Raw genomic sequence first — 26,196 nt, forward strand, 5'->3', positions numbered from 1 at the left:
GCGGGACGACAATGGTTCAGTTAGGATATTATGTTATATGCAATATGTGTGTAGCCGTAATGTGTTGCATATAGATGCCAAAGTGGTATAATTGTTATTTTCAATGTTTTAAAAAAACTTAAATGTTTCTGGATAATTTGAAAATTGAACTGGAGTTCGTACAAATAGTCTAATAAGCTTACTACAAACTTGGCTATCTATTTCTTTTTTGGTTATGTAATGAAGACTTTAAGAGTAGGTTCATAAAAGACTAAATTAAAAAGGATATACACACACCTTCAATTAAAGTCCTTTGTGTGATATACACATGTTTACTGAAAAGCAAGGAAAATCTCATTCATGTATTTTTTTTTAAAGCTTCGGTAATTTTAGCTCACAGATAACGCTTATCGATTAACATAACATAATTATGAACATTACAGCTCAAGAAACGTACGATGGAGCGCAAACAGGGATCCAGCATACTCGGTTCCGTTGCTAAATCACTAGGCAAGTCCACCGACTGCAACGGGCACTCGAACGGCGACACCTCCCGCGACGGGACCCTAACCAACGGGCAGAAGGGCGAGTTCGATGACCTCATATCCGCCCTCAGAACCGGTGATGTGTTCGGTGACGACGTCGCCAAGTTCAAGAGGTCAAGGAAGAGCAAGACCCACAAGGGCAGGGACTCCCCGCCGAGGGGCGTTTGCAGGGAGGACTCCAGGGAGAGGCAGAAGAATTAAGGGAGCTGGGAGGCAGGTTTCAAAAAGTGGGGAGGCTCCAGCGTCGTCTGGGAGAGGTCCGGAAGTTTTTAAGTAATATAAGAAGCATTGGGTGGAAAAACGTGCTAAAGTTGACTCCGAATGAATTGCATATAGAATTGAAATTGTAGAATACAGTATTCTAGAGGAATTGTAATTGACGAAAAGTGATGGGAATAAGTTTCACTAATAATTTATGAGCATTTTAATTGGATACTATCCGTTTGGAAGATTTGGAAATGTCCAAAACGATGATACTGTTGGCTTTCAGATGATGTTTAGGAGTCTCTGAAAAAACGTATTTATCGTGTGAAGTATCGTGATTTTTGTACAGTCTTTATAAACAGTTTGTAACTTCTTTGTGATTCTGGATTATTATATGATCAAATGAGTGTTTACTCATATATGGATAACTTGTCAGCATTATGACATTTGTGGGTAAATCTTAATTTTTTTAAAGAAGTTCTTGAGGAATGAATGAATCAAAATGACCAAGAAGTTACAAATTGTCTGAATAAAGACTGGACGTACGTTTCGAAAAAAGTGGTTTTGTGATCTTAATATAAAAACTTAACTGAGTGTTTGAAAGGAATTCGACGAAAACGGAACTGTCGCTTTGTAACTTGAAACCGGGATCAGACTTTAATAAAAAACCAACGGCATATATCGTAGAAAATGTTGTGATTGAAATTTTGTAGGTTATATTCGTACCATAGTGTTTACAATATATGGTGTTCTATACAAAATCTTTATTCGAAGTTAATTCAATATAGTCGGTACACCAGTTAGTGGAAATAGTAAGTCATGTATTCGCATTTTACGACCATAAACTCATAGCAACGCCTAAATTTGTAAACTGACTGAAGTATTTAAGACTGTATAACCATTCCCCGCAGACCACGTTTTGTCTATGGATGTTGTATGAAATTAAATTCACTAATCTTGTAAAACAAGTGCGGCCTATGTTTGTCTCTTTCTGATATCGACTTCCCGTCTTGACATGTATAGTTTGTCTCTTTCTCGCTTTTTCGATACTAGACCAATCTTATGTCTATGGTTTTCAACGAATTTTGAAACGACCACAGATAACGTTGTCTATACCTTGATTGTGACCGATTAGTGACGTAATATATACACATCAGAGTAATGTTAATTAAAAAAAAAAATAGAACAATTGCTAGTCTAATTTGTAATGTACGTGTAAATGATATATTATTTAGGAAGGAGGCTTTATTATTTTTGCTGCTTTTGTTCAATATTTTCTAATGCGTTTCCTTTTTATTAATTTTTCTTGTTTAAGGGGACTTGAGATTAAAGCTCAATTAAAGTTTTATAACGCCTTAAAGTATATCGATCGTATTTACTGTAGAAATAAAAAAATAAAACATATCTAGAATATGTGTTTAATATTAATATTTTGTTATAATATAATGTTTTCGCTATTATTAAATTGCAAAAAAGCTTGTTCCAGCGCCGTGGACAGTAAATTAAGTTTTTTTTTCTCTTCTAACTATCAATAGATGTTTACGTAAATTGCGTACTATATCTGAGCATGAGTACGCAGTCTAACGGACAGTTGATTGGTTGTTTAGATACATTTGCGCATGCGTCGTTTTAGCGCCTGTAGTCCCCTTAAACAATAAACTTCTAAACTGCCTTACTAAGTTATACTAAGTATTATGTTATATTCTTAGTTACAGTTGGGCTTTAGAAAAACTTATACACCGATTAAAGTATGGCTAATTGATATGAGTTAGTTTTCCTATTTGACTATATCTTAGTTTATTATATATGAGTGAAGTGTACATAAAGGTGTCATACTCTGGTGTGTAAGGGCCTATACACGTAAAGCGATGTTTTGAACGCGTTTGAAATTAAAGTATTGAGTCAATATTAAAGTTGGGATACCTTATTATAGCGCGATGTTCGCCTTATGTGTATACGCCCTAAAGAAATTGTGGATTTGACGATAATTCCTTTTTGTTAAGTGAGTAGGAATTGATGATTATTTCTCCTTTGCCTACATCGAATGGCGTAACTTTTGGATTTTTGTAACAAATAAAATTATACAAGTTTCGATAAATATACAATGTATTTTTACAATATATTATCTGTATTGTAACACACGAGATTAAAAGTGATTCTATTTAGTTTATAATTGTAAATATTAATTTTATTTGATGTAATCTGTTACCGACCAGATGGAATTTTAATAATTTATTGATGCGTAATTAATTGTGGACGTTTGTCTCTTGTAAATGTTTATTATTTTGTTCAGTATTGCTTAAGCGTATAATATATTATATTGTCATACAGTGATTAGGATTATTTAAATAAAAACGTGAATTTATTTGGTCTTTCATTTTAAATGTATTTCTGGATATATATGTAAATGAGAAACTGACCGTATAGAAGTAATTATCACTTCTTTTTACTTTTTTAAAGTGAGAAGACAAAAAAAAGAAAACTTTTTATATCAAAGCGTGGATTAAATTTTTAGTTTTTAATTGTATTGAATATTAACCGATTTTGATACCGCCTCATGATCGATCTTTTTCTGTCTAATTAAAAATAAATTTAAAAGCCAAGCACAGTACACATTAAAAACAGAACAAAGTTAGCATATAAATTAACAATTAAATAATAAACAAAATAAAATAAGCCTTTATTACTTTTTAACATTTACAACTAATTTTCATTCACAATAAATATTACTACTTTAATGTTAAAATCTGTGTTCTAAAAACCTTCTGTAGATACATAGATGTTATGTGGTTTTAGTCAACAGTTTGTCTATGTTATCCCTACTAATATTATAAATGCGAAAGTAACTCTGTCTGTCTGACTGTCTGTCTGTCCACGCCTAAACCACTGAACCGATTTTGATAAAATTTGGTATAAAGATAGAACTGAACTTGGGAAAGGACATAGGATACTTTTTATCGCGAAAAAAGGGTAGAAAGGGTTGCAAGAGGGGATGAAAGTTCGTTATTGTCTAACCGATTTTGATGAACTTGGTATGAAGATGGAGCTAAACGTGAGAAAGAATAAACCGTGCTTTTTAATGCGAAGAAAATACTCCTTACCATGTCACGCGATATAGGCGAATTTTACGCGGGCGAAAGCTAGTTATTAATAAATACCCATGCACTGTACTAATTTAAATTTCATTATTTACCTTAATACCTTACCTTATAATTAAATAAGATAGTGTAAGCAAATTACCTAAACTAATACAAAATATTAGTACATTCGAATCATATTTATTTCTAACGTTTTATACATACACATTACTCGCATTACACATATTTTATAATTAATATCTATTAAACAATAGGTTACAATTTATGTAGCACACCAAGAATTTTCACATTCGCAAACAACCCGCCACGGAGGCCAAAATACTCATAGCATTCCTGACGCATTGTTTTTTCTAGTTCATTAATTCTTAAAACTATGTTCTCACCTCTGATTGGCAACCCACCGAGCCTGTGGCATCTGCACCCGGGCTTACGTTTAAGATTTTTTTCATAGACACAATGCATTGGTAAATATCTACAGTTTATGAAAAAACGACAATGCGAAAATGTTTGCCTGGTCAAATCTCTCAGACTACAGACCGACCGTCCAGCCCCTCCGCGGCCAATTAGCTTCATTCAAGTGCACAAAGCACTCTGAGCTACTGGAACCGCCAACCAAGGCTTGGACCCGGTGGTAGAAAAGATTCCAATATAGTATCATAATTTATAGGTGTATATTAAAAATATTTAATTTACTGTCTTACAAATTCAGGCATTCGAAGGTATACAGATATACAGTTTTACGATGGGTGATAAAACATGAGCCAATTTGTATTCGGTTTGTATGATAATTTGGAAAAATGCTTTTATTACAATGTGTATATTATTCTAACATCACGACCTAATTCCAAAACGAATCTTTAAAAAAATAATTACATGTAAAACGATATTACGAACAAAGACCGAGATATAATTATAAACATTCATTTGATAATTATTTCGCTACGGAATTAATGTTAATTATGGTGGAACAAGCGAGTGCTCATTATGACGGATTTGAGCTTCAAGTTTCTCTTAATTATTAGGAAAAAGTCTAGGGATTGTGTTGCTAAAATAGGATACTAGACCTTGATAAATTGCATTGATTTTTTGTTCGTGTAGTTTTACCTTTTTATTTAGCGTAGTTTCGTGTTTTTTCTTCGTGGTAATATCGTATTGATTCTATCATATTTAGTAGAATAGTATACTATGTAAAATTACGTATTTTTTTATTGTTAGTTTTTTAAAGCGAAGGCACACAATGCATAGCGTTTTACGAAATTTGACGTCATCATTATCGTTCAGCACAAATAAAACCATGATAATGAGCCAAAACATTTTATTTTATGTTTTTCTATTGGATAACTATTTTAAAAATCGGAATAATGCAAAAGGTGAACCAACCTCAATATTGTTTTAAAGCAGTTTTTTAATAGTTTAATAGAATCATAACTAAGAATTTATTTAATAAAAATAAAGGTATTTTATCTATAAAAATAAAAGTATTTTTACAGTCGGTTTCGAGAACGCTTTTTTAAGAAACCTATTTACATAATTATTTTTTACAAAAACGGTCCCCGGCGCCCCTGGGGGGAGGGGCTACTCCAGATTCTGAAACAGGACCAAATGACAACAATTTTCTATCAAACACAAAAATAATTATTCGGCTAAAGCTTTTAATGAAACGATCGTAGGTAGTGATTTTTGTGAAACAATTAAGTAAATGTGGGAAATTACAAAAATACGTAGATAATTTTATTTAGCAAGATAAAATGTTCATTCATAGGACTGTACTGAAATTTTCTTTATGATATTTCTAAAGAATCAATTTATAAAGATTGCCTTTCAAATAAAATAATGTTTCACTAAGAATTTTCACTGTTGGATTTCTAAACAAATATAATAATAAAATTATGAACGTTTTGAGCTCCGCTCGTGGTTAGAGTTGTGGTTGGTGGTGTACAGTGGTTGGCATCAGCGTAGACTACGGGGGTCCTGGTTTTGATTCCCTAATGAAATGAAACATAAAACAAAATTAGGGAAACATATGGTCGATCTATTTGCCCCATACCCCACACGGGGACACAGGAATTCACGTCACGTGAATTTAAACATGTCAGTTTAAGAAGACACACAATATATATAATTGGTAATTACTGATTATTTTAACATCTTCGAAAATGAAACACAATGTCAAAGAAATATTTTATTCATTAATGATTGAAATATATTATCTATTTTTACATTATACTATAATTGCGGACAATGTAAAAAATTTAATTATCCAAATCTTTTCTAATTACAAAATACAGTATTTAAATTTTTAAACTTTACAAAGAATTAAATTTATTCATGAATATCGACGTGAAAATATTAAATTACAATCTGTATGAAATAGAGTTTAACCTATAATTTAGATATGTTGAATAGTAAACATAACAATACTTTGATGAGCCATTTGCCCCTAAGCAATATATCAATGAAGGTTTCCTCTCATTTCTACACCTTAGAGATCGATTTATTCCATTTAAATGAACTTATGTACACAAAAACCACTTAAACATTTAAAAATTAAAGCTGAAAGTATCTAAAATTACTAATTTATTGGCGATTCTTGTCCACGCGTTAGCATAATTTGATTTCAAGTATTACAAGAACAAAAACTTTACCCAGCTGGCGTTCCGAGGTAATGCGTTATTTTGACAGCAAATAAACAAACAATCAACGAATTATTAAAATATTATGGAATTATATTCAGTTTACAAATATTGCCCACTGGTGAAATTTCTTTTCATTCTATGATTATCATCAGGTGAGTTCCGTTGTAAACATTGAGAACATGCATAAATACAATATGTGAAGGAACACTAAATATAATGAGAGGTTTCTAAAAAAAATGCCAGTAAATAAAAAAGATTAATTTTTCATGTCATATTAAGCTTTGAACAATTTTTTGGACGGATCATTTAAAGATATAACAAATATTTTTTATTAAATCATTTTTGTTTATAGTTAAGAAATCATAAATATCAGTAGCTTATAAATAAGGAAGAGTTTAAACTTTGTTCAAGGAATATTATTGTCCTAAGAAATAAAACCGATTGTGATAAAAATGAGAAAGCAATTTTTTTCGATCAAAGTTAATATTACAAGAAGCAGGGAAATTGATCAACATTGTAATATTGAATTAAATGTTCATGAAACATTCTTTAGTTACGAAGTTAGTAAAGAATTTAATTGAATGGATTTGGTAATTTATTTAATTATTATTTATCGTTTTAACATTTAGTTTTATTGAAATAAACAAATCTTCAAGTAAAAAATAACTATATTTTAGTGACCTAGCCACTTCCAATTAAAACAACAATGAACAATAAAAACAGGAACGTAGGCTATTCTGAATTAAACAAAGTAATTTTATTGAGTCATTGGGTAATTGTTGGAATCTTGTAGACCAAGGGTGAGTTTTAAAAACAATCGTAATGAGCATTTAAAAATGTAATAAAAATGTAGTGTACGACGTATATACCTCGAAATAATGTCAATAATAAAAATATTTCAGTTAAACTTTCTGGTGACACAGTAACTTTTAGAATTATTTTTACCTTAACAACATTAACATCAATATTAACCTTTAAAATGGATGATAACAAAATGATGAAGCAAAATGTACTTTTTGGAATCGCATTCCGCTAAAATTTGATTATACAAGCACCTCTGGCTGTGAGTCTAATGGTGAACACATGATAATCGATATATTGAAGTGCAATCATTGTACCATTCTACGAAAAGTGAATCTTATGTTTATCGTACAAAAATATATTAAGGCCATCTCTTTTGATAATTCCTTTATTTCTCTAATTTTGTACAAGGAAACCATTCGATTTTGTTAAAAAGGAAAAGAGTCCTTTCCTTGGCCCTTTGAGTGCTATTCTTTCTCAGTATGATTACACTTCAATAATTTCTTAATTACATAAAATGACGGCCACTTCATAGTGTAATGAACTATAACATTTACGCTTATTCTACATATAAATTCGTTATTATAAAAATACAAATAAAATTGGCACTGATGTCTTCTATCACAGATCCTTCAATCATTATAAGTACCCTTTTTCATCATCCTTCATTAACAATAAAATACTAGGCTAATACGTATATTTGTGCTAAATTTTGTTCCCTCATACATTTTCGATATCGAATCTTTATTCTAGTTAGACATTGAAGTTGTTCTGCAGTTGAACGCAATCTTTGTCGAAAAATTTGCTAACTATTGTCTCTTTAAAGAAACTTTTCGATGGTATGTACGTTTCTACTGAGTATTTTCTCCTTTTCGCTTCTGTGGGTACTTGTCCCAAATCAAACGAGTAACTGTGTTTGATATTTTTCGATTTATTAGCATCGCTTTCATTACTTTTGCTTGTGAATATTTGGTCGTCGATTATGATATTTTGGTTTAAAGAACTATCGTCTTTCTTGCTGTAGAATAAGCGTTCATTATCGATTATTAATGTGGGAGACATGTCTGCGTCATCTCTCTTGTTACTACTATCTTCGTCATAAACAGTATCAACGGAACGTTCTGCATCAGACGCTGTTTTTGTTTCTTTTATTGTTCCTAGTTCATACATTTTGGGTAAAGGACGACTTCCATCGTAGTTTGTTTCATCAGATTCCTCTAAGCTGAACGTTTTTTCTTTGAGCCTTTTAGGCGTACTCGAAAGGTTGGTTTCTGACGTGTTAAAACGCACGGTTATATCATTGAAAGCGGATAACTTGTGGGCCGGGGACATAGCAGTATTATTGAATGCCCTGCTGGCCGGTGAACCACGACCTTTTGAATGCACTCCAAATATCTTCTTGATGGATTGACGGAACTGTAAAGATTAATCGAAATTAACAAACTGTAGATGAAGGGGCTATTGATAATCAGATTAAAACTCACTTGAGTGTTCATGCCGACGTATATCAGCGGATCGTAGCAGATAGAACTTTTGGCCACAAGAGCTGGTATGACTCCGGCGCCAGGTGAAATCTACAAAAAAAAAAAAAACAATCTTAATGCTTAATCTCTTTTAATATATATTATGTTAGTCTGGAAGAGATCCCAACTTAGCGATAAGACTGCTATTTTTGCATTTTCTCGTTTGCTTATGTTCTAGATAAGTTTTAAATTTGTAAATTGTAAATTATAATTGTAAATTGTTGTAAATTTGTGTGAAATTAAGAATAATCTATTCATCTATCTATTATTATTAAAAAAAAATAGGAAGTACCACACCCTCACAGATAAACGGGTTGTAATAATTGTATGCCACTGTGTTTCGTACGGTAGGGGTAGAAAGGGAGTCGGTGGCCGTTTCCCTTTCCTCACCTATCCCAGTCCTGCTTTTTCTTTTCTCTTATCCCTTAAAAGCGAGCAGCGTAGCAGAGCTCATGGACGGTGGTGATCGCTTACCATCAGGCGAACAACCAGCTCAGATGTCCCTTATGACATAAAAAATACTCACAATACCATGTGAAGCGAATTGTTCCATAAGAGCGAAGAGGGAGTACGGAGTCCAGGCGACGGTAAAGGCAATGATCATAACGAAGACCATGGAAGTAGCCCTCGCCTCCGCCCGACTCACACGGACTCTGCCCAGTCGTTGGGAATTCTACGAGAAATACCACAAACCTTTAAAAGATATAAAAGTGTGTCATTGTTCCTGCTATGAAAAGTAAAGTTAGCATTGCCGATTAAATATGTGTTACGAGTTTGCAGGAATATGTTTTTGGTTATCGAAAGTATTGCAGATTTTTTTATCTCTTATTTGCAATATAACTTTTTATATAAACATTATTGAGCCCGAGCACCTAATCGGCTACGAAAGATATGCATTTCGCTCTTGTTTACATACATGTTTGTAGACACAACAAACTAAAGGTTAAGGATATTTAGATAAAAAAAATTGAACAACTTTTATGGGAGAAATTGACCTTTTCTTAGCTTGTAGAACGACATGTCAGTTTTTTAACAAAAATCTTAAAGGATTTTGATATATAGTTGTGCGTGAAGATTGCATAAGCAACACGATCAAATCATGGCGCATCAATATCAATATGTAATATCAATTAAGCATTTATGTTTGTATAGGCCCGATTGTTTTTTTATTAATGAATAATAACAAAATTTATATTTGATTAATTGGATTTGTTTCTGAGCTGAGGTGAGCAAGTAGTCTTATGTAAAATATAATTTCAGCCGTTTTATTCAGTTTCTGTTAGCACATGAATATCAAAGTAGGCACGAGACGCTGGAGCGTGTTCGGCCAACAATCGTTTATTTCATTCCATTTTATTCGGTAATTTGGCAATTTACTTATCGACAAGCCTATGTAAAATTAAACATTAAACAGTTTAGCTTATATAAAGACTCAAATAGTATCAGTATTACTGACAATCTTACTTGAATTTGTGACATTCTATTCTTCGCCAAAAGCTTCGCATATTTAAAATTTTATTGTCCTACAATTTTGACCTGATATTCAGAAGGTTACAGTCAAATATGCCATTTGCCCGCTTCAAAATCGATAATTCGGGGATTCGAAACCAGGCGAGGGTGCAGGAAATAAACCGTTTTTTCATTTTATCTGCATATGTGGATGTCACTACTGTTCGCGAGGAACATATCCTAGGAAACTTGCATGTCCGAGAGTTAAAAAGTTCTACGACATGTGACATCTGCCAATCCGCGTTTGGCTAGCTTGGTGGATTATGGCCTGAACCCTCATAGGAGGCCTGCGTCCCAGCAGTTGGAACAACTTAGGATCTAGTTGTAAACCAGCGCTAGGCCAACGCCTGGCACAAGCTGAACTAGATCCTTTTTGGCGGTACTGTGGGACACGCTATTGTTGTACTTTTTTTTCTTTGGTATTATTATTTACTTTTGTTTTTAGTTGTTTATTTTATAATTTTTTATTTCATCTGTGTTTTTGTGTTTCATGTCGCCAAATAAATGTTTTTTCTTTCTTCCTTTCAGTGGGGACACATATGGGCTGTTGATGATGATGTTAAGGAAGCCATTTGAGTGCTAGAAATTAAATACCTACAAATCACGAGAACGATTTAACTAAAACTACTAGATTTCAATTACCTACCCTCCAGATCTGTTAATCAGGTTCAAGGAATAGAAATTTAAATGGTTTAAAGCACTTCATTAGGGCAAACAAACTGTGCTTGCGGTCCGCTAAATTGCCAAAGATCGTGATATATGGAACACTCCGCAAACCTTATTTACTACGGTTAAATTAGTTCAGATGTTTTAATTAGGAGTATTCCGCTTTTGGTACATTATTTATGGATGGGCTAATAATGTTGGTAGTGCTTTGTTTGGGGGTTGAACAAGTTTCAGCTCATTTGTTGGCTTTTATATCCCAAGTTTTTACAGAGGTTGACAAGTTAATATTTAATTAGATTTTTCATTACATGGGTTACTTAATTATACTATAAAATAATAAAATATAATCACTTTTGTTCAGAAACATCTTCGTTAATTTTATCTTTAATAACAGAAAAAAACATATCATTTGGCTTTCTTAATAGATTAAAATTAAGAAGAACATGCCTCAAATACGTTAAAAATATAAATGTCCATACTCTTTGAAATATTTACAATGGCGATGCAATAAGCCATTCCTATAAAAAATAGACAGTATGTATATAAGACATTTAGTAGTCAAAAGTCACTATCAGCTACTAACGAACTGATGAACAATTCCATAATATATAAACAGATTTGAATAAATATCTTACTAAGAAGAGACTATTGTGTTTAATTATTACTAGCCCTACGAGCACTATTATGAAAAGACTAGCTCGAGAAATTCCTTTGAAACGTTTTTTTAAGAAATATTTATATAATTTATTTGTTTTGATATGATTGATGCTACGACGCTACATGTGATATAATCCCAATAAAGAATTTAAGGTTTAATTTTTAGTTTCATAGCACTGAAAGGCTTTATAAATGAGAAATTTTTGAAAGAATAGAATTTCTTTTTGTTGAATTTAAGGATCTCAATAATTTTGAATTAACATTTTAAATCCTAAATCTGTTTATATTTTCACTGTTTCGCAGAACAACGTGCGCTGGGTGAGCTAGTATTTGATAAGATAAAGTATTTGATAGTGTTCAAAAGGAAAGCGATTTATATAGGTCAGTACATCGGACCCTATTTTGGAACACGTTAATCTTGACAGCCGAAATCGTAGTCTAGGTTCTAGGATTTGGAGCATCTACATAGATAGCCTAATCCTGAAACTAATCTGAATGTGTTTTATTACTTAATGTTATATGTTCTTTCGAAATAAAACAAAATTTAGTGTATGATATATTGGTGATAAAAATTTATTTCATTTTGTCAGGATTGATCAAGATTACGTTCTTTGCATTGAGACCAACAGCTTCACTTATCACACTAATATTATAAATGTGAAACTTTGTTTGTTTGCATTTGATACTTTTTATCCCGATTAAATGCTCCCTTGGGATATCTAAATCCAAGGAATACCGCGGGCGGAAGCTAGTTTTATATATTTAAATGAATGCAATTATTCTAAGGAGATAAAGCGATTGTTATTTATATTATTACAACACTAGCTCCGTCCCGCGGTTTCATCCGCGTAAGTTCGTATCCCGTAAGAATATCGGGATAAAAAGTTGCCTATATATTATTCCAGTTGTCCAGCTGTCTGCGTACCAAATTTCATTGCAATCCGTTCAGTAGTTTTTGCGTGAAAGAGCAACAAACACACACACATCCTTACAAACTTTCGAATTTATAATATAAGTAGGATTACAAGTTAACATGTTGAAATTGCATGTTAGGGGTGAAACGGAAAACCCGATGTCGAGTTAGCCTAATAGAACTAGTTGTGGCTAAGTGACTTTATTACAACCAGTTCTAACTAGAATTAGCGCACGTATTTGTATGAAGATCTTTATGCGGCATGCGTAACAATTAGCACTAGCTGTGACCCGCGGTCGAAACTGCGTAAGTCCGTATCCCGTAGGAATATCGGTATAAAAAGTGCCTATGTGTTATTTCAGTTGTCCAGCTATCTACGAAGCAAATTTCATTGCAATCGGTTCAGTAGTTTTTGCGTGAAAGAGTAACAGACGCACGCATACATATGCATCCATCCTCACAAACTTTCGCATTTATAGTATTATTATTCGCCAATAGATGTCAGGAAGAATCATAATAAATTGGGACTACTCAAACGCAAGTAAGTTTAAGTCGATAAAACACGAATAAAACACGAATATGATTTTCTAAAAAAAATTCCTAGCTAGATCGATTTATCGCCCCCAAAACCCCCTATGTACTAAATTTCATGAAAATCGTTGGAGCCGATTCCGAGATTCCAATTATATATATAGATATATATATACAAGAATTGCTCGTTTAAAGGTATAAGATATACAGAGTATTTTAATGTTGTCCTTATGTTGTATTATTTAAGTCAATAAATACTCTTTCATTCATATTAGTCTATATTTTAATGTCGTTATTATTACTTAAGGCAATAAATACTCTTATACATACATACGGCTCTCAATATTTACCCTCTTCATGGTTCTGATGATGTTGATATAGCTGAAGGTGATGATCGCCAGGGGCACGATCTGCCCCATCGCGAACAGGAATAGAATGTAGGTCAGGGTGTTCATGCTTTGCTCGTGCCAATTCACCGAACAGCTGATGACAAAAGTTGCATTAATAGAAGAGATCTGTTGATGTAAAGATAATGTGTCGGTTATTCTGCCCAATGGTGGCAAACGTAATGAATGACGTACGCAATATCGTTAAAAGAAACGTAAGTTGAGTAATAAATTTAAAAAAAACACACACTTTTCCTTAAATAGATGAACAGATGGATGTACAAACTTCATTCGATGGGTTTAGTTATGGATATTTTTATTTAGGGTTTTTGTAAAAAGACAAAATTTCTAATATTCATGATGTCAGAAATTTTATCCTAAACTTAACAGGATAATGTTAAATGATAAAATTTGATTGTTCGTTCGTAACGTTTTATCCAGAAAAGTAGTGGACCGATTTTTTAAATTATTTTTATTTGTACACATCTTTACCCATCTCTACCAACTAGCACACGCGCGTTTTGCGGAATTTGCATAAAATAACCCTTATTATCCAAAAAAATCTCCCGCAACGAATTTTGGCAGACCTTTATCGAGTAGTGAATATAAAATATGACTTTGATATTGACTATAAATGAGATGGGCCACACATTAAATTACAATATCTTAACGTGTAGGGGGTAGGTAGGGGGAGGGGGGTTGTAACCTTAATATCCCCCTCACTAAGCTTGTGAACTAACATAAGCTACATACTTATGTTGAAGCTTGTTAATAGTTTGTAAAAATCAAATTTTGGTCCCGTCATAAATCTGGTTCAACATGAAATTAATTTCAAGTTTCAATATTTACTCAAACAAAGTAATCTTTTATTGGAATTAAATTGCTACATTGTGTTACAAGTATAAACCTACTCTATATAAAGTTTTACGTTGAAGCTGGTGGTTCGCCTAATTGTAAGTAATCACACCGACCATGAACAGATGTTGAGGCAGGGCTGCTGCAAACGCGTTGACCGTTTTTAAGGTATACGAGATAAATATGAAATTGACAACAGAAATAAAGGAATGCACTGGAAGGTTGAGAAAAATGGATACAGGTCCGCCATTCATTTTACGAAACACACAGAAAAGCTTGTCAATGCTTATGATATTATTTCGCACCGATTTTCTGTAGGGGTGCAAGCTAGCCGAATTCGTAGCGAAACACACTGAACCTCCACGCAGTAAATAATAATTGTAAAGAAATTCTTATAGTTCCTCTTTTCTTGTTAGAATATAATTTTTAATATAATGCCTGTATATACCTGCACACATTGCACATACGGATGGATGGCACCAAAGGATATTAATAGCTTGTACTATGTGCTTTAATAAAGCTGATATACTATAAATAATATATTCATTTATATATGTTGATAAGTGTTCGTTTCTAAAGCGATGCGCCCCTTTATTCTTGAGCTTCACCGTAAAAAAATGAACTACAGATTGACCTTCTAGCATAGATTCAATCACGTATACAATATAATGAAGTCAACATGAATAAATACCTACTACAGATTATATTATAGGTTGCGTTCTAAATCCTAGCAATATATAATATATACTTGTTTTCTATAAATAAAACCAGAGAACATCAGATTGCCAACAAAATATCGATGAATCCCATAATAAATATAAACTAATCAAAAGTGTCTAAGGAATCACTGAATATAAAATATATGAAAATCACTGTTCATAATAATACCTATAAATAATTTGAAGACCTTTGAAAGGAACCTTCTCACGTTTGTTCAACAGCTTAATTCATTATTTATCAAGTGAATTCCTTATAATTAAGAGCATTTAGAAATTAATCTGTGTACTTACTTCCCCATTAAACAAAGGTCTGCGGTCTTTTAATGACGAGAAAAAAATATTTTGCGTGAATGTAATAGGATACGAAAATAATGTCTTTGTAAAATCAAATCGAATTAAGCTCATTAGGCGTTGTTGGCGACAAAAAAATTAAATTATTTGAATGTTGAGCGATTAATTTACCACGTTCGGAAGACATCAACGTTATTAAATTGTTGTATTTCTATCATAATTAGCAGAACGTTGAAATTAATTTACTTGTTATAATGAAAAATAATAACCTTTCGAGATTTTTAATTCATACTTCGTATTGTTATCTCTTTAAACTATAAAATTGCATTTTAGAGTTTTTGATATGTAAATTAAAAAAGCATTTTACTAGCTCCACTTTTATTCGCTTTTTAAATTTAATTTAATTACAAGAACTACGACCGTTTTCGGAATATATATATAATTCAAAAATAAGCGGGTAGGTTACAAGCATTGATCAATATAATAATGTGAAACAGAGTTTATAATAATAATTGTTTTCTTAGACATGGTTTCGAGATTTAGTCAATATTTAAAAAAAAACATTAGAAAATATTCGATATCTTGTTCCAATAACTATATAAATAATACTATATTTTTAATAAATTTTGGCAATGCTGTTTTTATTTGTACTAGACTACTATATATATCATATCACATATGTATATAGATTCAAAAAACAGCATCTTAGACGATTCATTCGTTTCTATAATACAATGCTACAAATACACAAATGTAATAGCCTCTTGATGGCGTCGGGATGAAAAAACAGTGTTTTCTGTTTTTGCTATAATGAACACATAATGAGGAATGAATGTACATCTGTTTCAACTTTCAATGATCCATTTCCTCAACGAGTTAGAGGTTTACTGTATTCTTATAACTCGATACTGTTTCTCTTTTTTCTCCTTTTATTTAGTTATCACAAGACATATTTGAAGCAATTTAGTAATGTATCCAAAGCATTATAAGGAAATTAATAGATAGATACTTACAGCAATATTACATCAAATATTTTCCAAACTAAGAGATTTTTGTAAAGTTATTCATTTTTGTATTAAATAGGTAACTGTAACTTCAGAAAGTCGCAGAGTAAGATGTGACAGACTTGATAGTTGGCTAAATTTCACCAGCTCCATTGAAACGCAGTGGAATCGCAACTAAATTGCAATGGGAAACTTATTACTTATTTTTTTGTTGGCTACACTGAGTCTCATCGAGACGCAAATGCAATTCATGCGTTTCAGTAGCCTGAAGTTTAGGTTGATAATTTGTCTTTAATAAAAATATTCTTGTATTTAATTATATGTTCATTAATCATTATACTAGTTTATCAAATAAATTTACCTTTTGAAATAAATAAACAAAGATACAAAGAAAGAGATAAAACAAAGATCTTTAGAAGAATCATAAAACAAACATCTTTAGAAATAAAAGCTTATCATAGTCTCTATCCTATTTTTTTCTTATAAGCAACAATGTAACGGAATATTAACATAAACCTAATGCGAAATAAATCGAAAAGTCGTTCGCACAATGTAAAATGTATAGCAGGGTGCATAACAGCAATTTGTGACACCTCGTAGCTGGCAACATGAATACAAATCTTTAGATGCATGTACCAGCTCTGCTTTCTTGATACACTTTTATATGACCTATAAAGAGAAGCATATTAGTTAGTCTGTGGTATTACTTAGTACGCAGTATTACTAAGATAATAAACCACTATATAGTATAAAAGAAAGTCGCTTTATCTGTCTATCCCTATGTTCCTATGTATGCTTAAATGTTTAAGACTACACAATGGATTTTGATTTTTGTAGAAAATTATATATAGTAGGTATAATATTTAATATTATAAATATTATATTTGTCCAAGAAGTCCGTAAAATAAAGATAAATTTGTAGAGAGAGATTGGCCTCTCGATTTTTTTTTATGTTTAACATTTTAAATAAATATATATCTATTATGAATATAAAACTGTGACAGTTTGTTTTATTTTCCGTCCCTAAGTTGGTTCTTTAGTACAATTTATCGCAACGATATCTTTTATGGCCTGTGTGAATGTTGGTTTATTGGTTTTCTCCTCTTTTATGCAGTAACAAGATAATGGATTGGAAAATTTTTTATCTACATACTATTTGAAATTATGAACAGCAGGAGGATATATTCCAAACACAACCATTTAGAACATTAGTTAAAAGAAGATTCATGTACCTGGAAGATTGAAAGAAGACATTAATTATATTATGTTGGAGAGTAGTTGGTTGTTTTTTTTGACAGATAAAGTTCACCGTGATCATGGCCATCTGCTGTTAAATACTATTTATATCGCACGTGCTTTACATCCTTTTAGGAACACAATTACAGTCTTTTAGGTATTCTTGAAAGCCATTATAAGCTGCAAGCTATATCCGTTTAAATCTTCACTAAAAATAAGGGATCCTTCTTAATTGTATGTTTTTTATGTTTATAACAGAACTAATTGATATAAACATTTATGAGATTTGAATGTTTTGTTAGCAATCAACCAGAATGCAGCAACAAATATTTTTTTATATCTACTTAATTAAATTCGTATAAATTAATCAATGTCGGACTCTTTTGACATTTTTAAAGCTAATTAATTACTCGGAAAGGGTGTCAAGATTTATCCTCATCTTCATCCTCATCAGTTCTTGTAGAATACTTATCTTTTTCAAAGGCTGTTTGAAGATGTCTGTCCGCAGGGCCTGAACCTACTGATATATTCGTGTAATATTAACTCAACCATTTATGGTAGAGAAATAAATTCTATAGAGTCGATCGATCACTTCCAGGCTTCCTGAGAGATCAAATATAATAATTAATACTAATAATACACAATATTAGTTGATTTGCTATAAATATAAAAATAGTCTCCATTGCCATATTTATGAAAATATTAATAAATGGTTTACTAGTATTTGATGCTGCAGCAAGGTATTAAACAGTACAGCCACACTTTATTTCGAAGCATGATCTATCTAATATCTGTATCAAATTCTTCGAGATCAGCAGCAAAGCATTCATACTGTTCCTACAAATGTAAAGGCAGACCGCTTAACTCGCAAATAAAACATCTACGTAGCTATATATTGTTCATCTTCTAATGTAATAAGATAACATACATACGGATCACGTTCGATTCCAGGCATAAATTTAAGTCTAATAAAATTTTCTGACAAACGCGCCCTTTCGCTATACATGGAGCGATTTGGAGAGCAATATTTTGCCTTTGTCTGTGTAATGAGAAAATGAAACGGCAGCGCAGAATATGGTTTGGATTACGGGAATTTTGTACATTAGATTCAATTGGAGGTACAATACAAGTTGTTTTATAATTTATCTCCATTCTTACTAATATTATAAATCTGAACGTATGTTTATTTGTCTCTTGTAAACGTCGCAATGGACCGATATTATGGTATGAGTTTTGCGTTGGAAGATAGTAAGAGGGCTAGAAAGTGACATATATATTATTACACACTCCATTTTAACACAGACTTCAGTCTATGTAATTGTGCCCAATGCTATTAAATAATAATAAGCTATCCGTAAGCTACAGCCTAAATACAGTCCCGTTGTATAATTTGCATAAATAATGCTACGTTTATCATGAACAATTGTCGTTACTAAGGCATTCTAAAAATCCAATTTCTCAGCCGAACCTCCTGAAATTCGAACCCGCTTAAAATGCCAAAATGGCGCATGTACTTGATGTTTATTGCATACTGAAAGTGTAACTGTATCATTATTTATTTAGCCAGTTTTAGCACGCAAGATTTGCAGAAATTTTGTTTGGTTCTGAGGTTTTGGCTTTTGGCCCTTGTCCTTATCGGAATAGAAATGATTGTCCTTTCTTTTGTTTTTCTTATAGTTAATTTCTTAGATCCTTATCCTTTAAAGTTGGCAATACGTTGGCGAGGCTTTACAATTGTTTATAGCCGTTGGTGGTAGCATATCATCAGGCATCCTACTAGCAAGAGTATGGCGTCTAAAGTCTTTTTAATGTTGAAAAAGAAAAAATTTCACAATTTACTTTGACGAAATCAGACTTGTGGCCGAGAGAATTTAGAACAATATCATGATTGTCATTGAAAACTAGAACATTATTGTTTCATGGTAAGCTATTACTTCAACCGCGGATTCTCTCGCACTTTACGCACATAAGAAGTCTTATTAAGTTATCATTCACTTTCATATGATTCATTCAAAGCTTCGTTATCAAATGTACCACTGTAAAACATTCAAATGTCAAACAAAATCCTTAATCATACTATAAAACAAAGTCGCTTAAGTCTGCCTGTATATTTAGATCTTTAAAATTAGATAACAGATGAGAAGAGGAAGGTTTATATCTACATATCTTGTATTATTGCACCCCTGCGAAGCCGAGCCGGGTCATTAGTAATATTATAAATGCGAAAGTAACTCTGTCTGTCCGTCTGCCTGTCTGTCTGTATTTTCTTAATGCAGCGGTGTAAAAACCTGGATACAGACAATGCAGACTACGTTTTTAATACGTGCCAAATTTTATCAAGATTTTATTAGACTTGATGGAGAACCATCCTACTACCCTAGTACTAACCCTAGATACTAAATAAACATACAACAATTGACAGTAAACTTACCAATTATTTAACAATTAAAAATACAAATCATTTCTCCCTGAAAACGATGCTTTAATTAAATTAAATTTTCAAGCTACGACACAAGACACCAAACCCTAGAATCTGATCGAGGAGTTAGACAATTTTCAATCTCGAACATTAATAAAGGCACTGTTTAATTCCCTTTTACCGACTCCGAGTTATATCCACTAGTTATTAAGTTCTTATCGTCATTGTCATATATTTCATAATATCACAAAGAATCCCCTGGGACCGACATAATTGCGTAAGCAGTGTTTGTGAAGAACTGCCTTGCCGTATTACGGTACCTTCAGAGGTCTAAATATAGATAAAATCGAGAATGTTCAACGGTACTGCGGAATATTTTATTGTTATGAGCCAATTATGAGCTGTGATTTGGCATGTATGTATTATTTTTAATTTTTGAGCGTGTTAAATGAAATGGAATGTGAACATTAAATAATGTAATGCATTGAAATTGATTTACTTTTCGTTAGACAAAATTTTCACATAAACGGGGGATAATAACAAAATTACGTAATTTTCGAATTTACAAAATCTTACAAAAAAAGCTATGCACATTTAAATATTATTTGAAAGCTTGTTTATTTACGTTCCAAGTAAAATAATTTAATGTTTTAAATAATGTTGCCCCTTTTTTTTAAAGTACCTGAGACGTGCGAAATATTCGCCATTAAAAAGCCGCCATTTTGTCGTAACACATTTTCACAATCAGTCTAATTACTTAATTAGCATTGTGTATTTATTAAATAAAATAAAAAGTGCACAATATGAAATATACAGATGCTTTTGTATTTAGAAAGAATCATTCGTAACGAAAGATAAAAAAAGATAATGAGATCGTGGTAAAATGTCCATTACAACATAGTGACGTAACTCAAAAGAGAACTAAAACACCTAATTGTTAATTATTAAATGTTTTAGTTGCAGGTTCCAAAATCCAATTATAAACCCGATGAACTTTTGTCAAAGGACTCGCTCGAGTAAATAATCATGAGACGTAAATTTTTAGATGAAATACTATTAACTTTCGCAATCATTTCGAAGGTGTGCGATCATGTGGAAAGATACTTACTTGTGTATGTGCCGAAATAGACGTGGACAACACGAGCTGAGGTTTTGTGGTTTGGAACACTAAATATTATGTAGCTTTAAATAGAAACTGGAAATATTAGCGTATACTAGTTGTCCACTAGCGGCTTTACCCGTATTTTTGAAGGTAAGTCTCATAGACATGGATTATGGATGCCCTGATGGGAGACCCCTGTCTTTGTAGAGGAGAAATACTGAGTGATGATGGATAGGAGACCCCTGTCTCTGCAGAGGGGAAATACTGAGTAATGATGATGACGAATTTTTATTTTCTTTACCAATGTCTCAGTCACGATCTCCTCAAAGATTATTCATTATATTTACACAGACAACTAGTATCTAGATGATGAAGTACAAGAAAAATTAAATAAAACAAAGAATACCAACCAAAATATGATAGCGTGATAAGAAAGCAGAAACAAAAATAGCCATCTAGACTTTGTAAATAGAATTATTTTCACAGTTTCATAAGAACTCGGAAAAAGGAACGACTCTTATAATGTCTATCTTATTGTAAATCTTGTCATTAATTTATATTCGTACTTTACACAATATTATATCTAATACTATAAAATCTACTATATATTCTATAATATGTAATACTAAATTATTATTATGTAGTATTTTTATAATGACGGTTTACTAAGTAAGAAAAACGAAGGGTATACAAGATTTGTTACGAGGATAAAAGAAAAAAACAAAAACCTATTTGGTGTCACATTATTGTATAATGAAAAAGAAGTTTTAATAGAGCGATATGAAAGTTCATAGAAAAAAAACTATTCTTTTTAGCTGATTAAAACGCTGGTCATAGATAATTACAGAGCGACACAAATGCCTTGTATCTATGATACGTTTTAATTTTCCACTGTGTGGTTTTTCATTAGACACGTATTATTGTAGTCGTCGCATTGGTTATTTTATCATTGTAAAACAAGTAATTACAAGAGGAAAGAGAGGAAGATAACTGTACCGTATCAGGAACAAATACGGGAAACTATATTAATTTTTTATTATATAACCATCAGGTGAAGTTTGAGTGGATTCATATTTTAATTTTAAATGTATACTCGTATTACTTATCGTTAATAAGGTTATGTATTTGCAATAATTTTAATATTTTTGCAAACTGTCTTACGACGCCATTTATCCCAAATATTAGAGCTATAGAAATATGGTTTCTGATAAAATATTTTACACAGTTTAGAAAAAAAAATTACATTATAATTCCTTTAAATTTTTTAAATGGCTCATCAGAACAATTCGTTCACTTAAATTTAGTTGACGTCTTATATCTTCATGATATCTTAAGTTATAGGTACATATATCTTTAGGGTAATATAATGATGTAATAATTATATAAAATACCTGGCATTGCAGTTACTAAGTATACCAATATAATCTCAATTAGAATACACATAGATATATGCATCAGTTAGTCCAGTAAAGTACTTAGTATAGTAGTAGTGTTATCTGTATTCGTACATCTTCTGATATAAGTATACTCGTACATAGCACATACATGTCTTATTAACGTTCATAGCTTTTTATCAATTGACTAGACTTTAAAAATAAGCATTATTATATTATTTAGGGGTTATTCACATTGTTTTAAACCGTTTGAACCCTTTAATCATGTATATTGTTTAAATATGTCTTTAGTATAAAAACATCTACGGAAAATCATATTATTTCTGAGAATGAAATCTTACAAATCATTATATAAATAATATAAACATGATATATACATGTGGGAAGCAAAGCAGCTCGAATATCAAAAAGACACATTTAATCCGCTCTTATGACGTAAATCTTGGGAATGAGAGCAATTTAATCTTTTATACATTGAAGCTTTAAAACTTTCGGTATCAAAAACTTCAGAAATTAGAGACTTTAAAACGGATGTTAAACGCGATTTATTCATTATATTATTAACCCTACGTTTCGAACACTTTACAGCGAGCGTGGTCACGGGGAGAATGTCTCTGTTTAAAATCCGTTTTAAAGTCTCTAATATCTAAATGTATAATACTCGCGTAAAATCAAACACAAGTTAATACTATCAAAGATTCTTTTTTGCTATTTACTTTGAACTAAACTAAATATCTTGATAACAATTACTTATTGATCTAATTTGCCAATAATTTAATTAAAAGCATTACAGAATTATTATGAGGAATCAGAATTTATAGATAAATATAAAACAGATATAACGCAATTTGCTTCAAACATGAAAACCCTTAGCAACAAAAAAGTTTTTGTTGCTTCAATTTATGAACTCGAGAAATATATCCCGGTACAAATTTGTGTCGAAAACTTTAAATGAATTTTTGACGACGCTTTATAAAGAAATAAATTAGAATAAACTTTTAATTTAAAGATTTGGAGTTCGAGACTTATGAGATACACCTGTGTTATTATAGATTCATTTAAGATAAACAACATCGATCAAAGATGCAGATTTTCATTATTTAATGTGCTTTTGATTATTGCGTGGTTCTATCTGGAAATAACAACGGTTATTGACAGGTTTTGAAAAAGGGTGTCAAATTGTTCCAGTTTTGATTTTCTTATAATTTATGTTTCCAAATATATTTATTTTCTATAAATATGCCACAAAGGGCTAACGTAAGTAGGCATTTCGCTGTCATTGTCTCAAAAAATTACATTTTGTATCAAATAATATAAACGCGTACTAATAATTCGCTGTATAATAGTGTACATACAATAAGGAATTAATGTAAACAAACCTATTTAGCGGCATCACAACTCTAGTTGCAAATTGTTAAATAGATGTGTACAAACTAGCTGTAACCCGCGACGTCGCATTCGTGGTATCCTGTATAAAATAGCAGTTTGTCAAATGAATACTTTCATTAGTTCATACCATTGCCAGTCACAATTATTGTTGAAATAGTTAAATAAAATTTTCCGATTGAATATTGCTAAAATACGGTTCAATTAGAGAGATTTCATTAAAAACTTTGCTATAAATGTAATGTATTTATTACAGTATACAATGTATATTTTTTATTTAAACCGAGTAAAAGAAGAGAGGTTTAAATATATCTATTGTCGACACGATATATTTTACCTTTAAGGAGAAATATAGTTCAAGGTTTTATCAATATGTTTGATGTTATAAAATACTTCTTTGCATCTGGTGAAATCGTTATTTTTATCATGAATGTGACAGGTTTGCGCTGAATATAGTTTTATTTATTTATAGACGAATATAAACTATCTACCAATCCGCACTTGGCCAGCGTTGTGGATTATGGCCTGAACGCTCATAGGAGGCCTGTGTCCCATGGGGCAGTGGGAACGAGTATACGCTGATGATGATGATGATGATAAGCTATTTCCTTGTCCTAGCCCTTCCCAGTCCATTCCTTTTTTCCATTCATCAATCCTTTCCTTATCCCTTTTCACTTAAAAGCGGGCAGCGCATTCTCAGAGGTCTGAGCTTCTGCGAATGTTCATGGGCGGTGGTGATCGTTTACCATCAGGCGAACCATAAGCTCCGATGATGACATAATAAAAAAAATCTAGAAATGAACTTTTTAATAAATATAAAATTCTTTTAGCTTATTATAGAACCCTGATCTATGTTGATTTAAAGATGTTTGATTGTTATTCTGATCATTCAATTTTTTTATTAATATAATTAAATTGCAGGTTTGTGGCATGGTTGCTTATTTTAGTTACCTTACTTCATCAATTAAATTAATTAACTGACGTTCCTTACAATCAATAAAATAAGGTTCTCAAGTCGATCGTATTTTATTTTATCTGTTACTTGATAGCTCTGTGGGTTGCCAACAAAAAGACGTGAGTTTTTTGACTTTGATAGGAAATGATTGGTTTTTAGTTCTCTTTTTAAATCTGGAATAATAAGTACCTGCCTTCTGTCGAACAAAGTGAATTTTTGTTGAAATAATTATGATTAAATTCAGTATTTTATAGACTTTTTGCTTTAGTTTTATGATTTAATTGAGTTTTGTGATGAGGGTGGTACAGTCTGGTACAGGGCGTGAGTATCATGCCGCAGAAGGCTCCGATGAATATGATAATTTAGAATTTTCTAACATTCATATCGTAAACTTTTAGTACCACAATTTATTTCTTTATTAGTAAATACGCAAAATTATTTAGGAAAAATATTGAGTCATTTTGTGCTATGTATTTACAACTCTTTCCTTTTTAATAATTTCATGAGCGCTCTTTTAAATTGTATTAAACATATAATATGATGCTTTTTTAAACACATTTGGACGTGCTGGATACTTCTGGTGCATGTACTGTAAGGTGGAATGTCATTTGATGAAAATGCTTTTGAATTTTATTTTAAAATTGTGAAAAGTACAAAACCTGACCCCAAATTGGTGCTTGTTGTGTTAAATAACACTATATAATTACGCATCCTAACTCTCAAATAGTCCTTACTATATTTGGAGAAGAAAGATAAATGTATGAACATCCTCATTGTACTATAATATCAGAATAATCTTTTGTATTATATGCTTTAGACAGGAGATTTGTCTACTTGATGATCTACCAGTAACAAATTAATAGGCGTATGATGAGAAAATTCATTGGACAATAATCTACTATCTATGAAAATATAAGTGCTTACGGCATAACTGGCGTACTCCACACATTGTCCTAACAAAATTTCTATCTCCAAGTAGAAAGAAGGATTTCTGCTGTAGAAAGAGTAATATGCAATTATTGCCTTCTCATTGCCATAAAAGAAGTAAAATAAATCTTTGTCCCTATCTACGTTTTTTACATCCTTCGAAATTCAAAAGCGTATTATCAAGTGAAATTTAGACCCTGTTGGCGGGAAATGTAAAAACACGTGACTATTATACTTTTATATCGGCCTGCAGGATATAAACCATATTTACATAATAGTATTACAGTCTATACCGAATAGGAAACTGGCATCTTGTTAATATGAAAGTCGATGCAAATGGTTTTAATGCCATAGTTCAGGGCCAAATAGCTTTTCGAATTACGATACTGGGATTCTTGTATCGTTCTTTGTGTCTTTCCGCGAACTAATGAGGGTGGTTTTATGAAATATTCATGAAGGG

General features: G+C 31.7%; 2 protein-coding genes across 2 annotated transcripts in view; one reads left to right on the plus strand and one right to left on the minus strand.

The window, feature by feature from the left end:
* LOC119833134 (disheveled-associated activator of morphogenesis 1) overlaps positions 1 to 2,775 on the plus strand; it is a 57,918-nt gene extending 55,143 nt beyond the window's left edge. Inside the window, exons 20-21 of the mRNA XM_038357041.1 lie at positions 1 to 14; positions 423 to 2,775. The exon at positions 1 to 14 is cut by the window's left edge and continues 169 nt beyond it. Of these exons, the coding sequence (XP_038212969.1) occupies positions 1 to 14; positions 423 to 725 (317 nt within the window). The 3' untranslated portion in view covers positions 726 to 2,775. The remainder of the gene's footprint in view (positions 15 to 422) is intronic.
* Positions 2,776 to 8,016: 5,241 nt separating this feature from the next.
* The window catches only part of LOC119833036 (parapinopsin-like), a 47,097-nt gene continuing 28,917 nt past the window's right edge, over positions 8,017 to 26,196 (minus strand). Inside the window, exons 5-8 of the mRNA XM_038356907.1 lie at positions 13,413 to 13,545; positions 9,313 to 9,459; positions 8,748 to 8,837; positions 8,017 to 8,679 (exon numbers count right to left, since the gene is read on the minus strand). Coding sequence (XP_038212835.1) covers positions 8,017 to 8,679; positions 8,748 to 8,837; positions 9,313 to 9,459; positions 13,413 to 13,545 — 1,033 coding nt within the window. The remainder of the gene's footprint in view (positions 8,680 to 8,747; positions 8,838 to 9,312; positions 9,460 to 13,412; positions 13,546 to 26,196) is intronic.

Source organism: Zerene cesonia, chromosome 16 (assembly GCF_012273895.1).
Source record: "Zerene cesonia ecotype Mississippi chromosome 16, Zerene_cesonia_1.1, whole genome shotgun sequence".
NCBI classification, from domain to species: Eukaryota; Metazoa; Arthropoda; class Insecta; order Lepidoptera; family Pieridae; genus Zerene; species Zerene cesonia.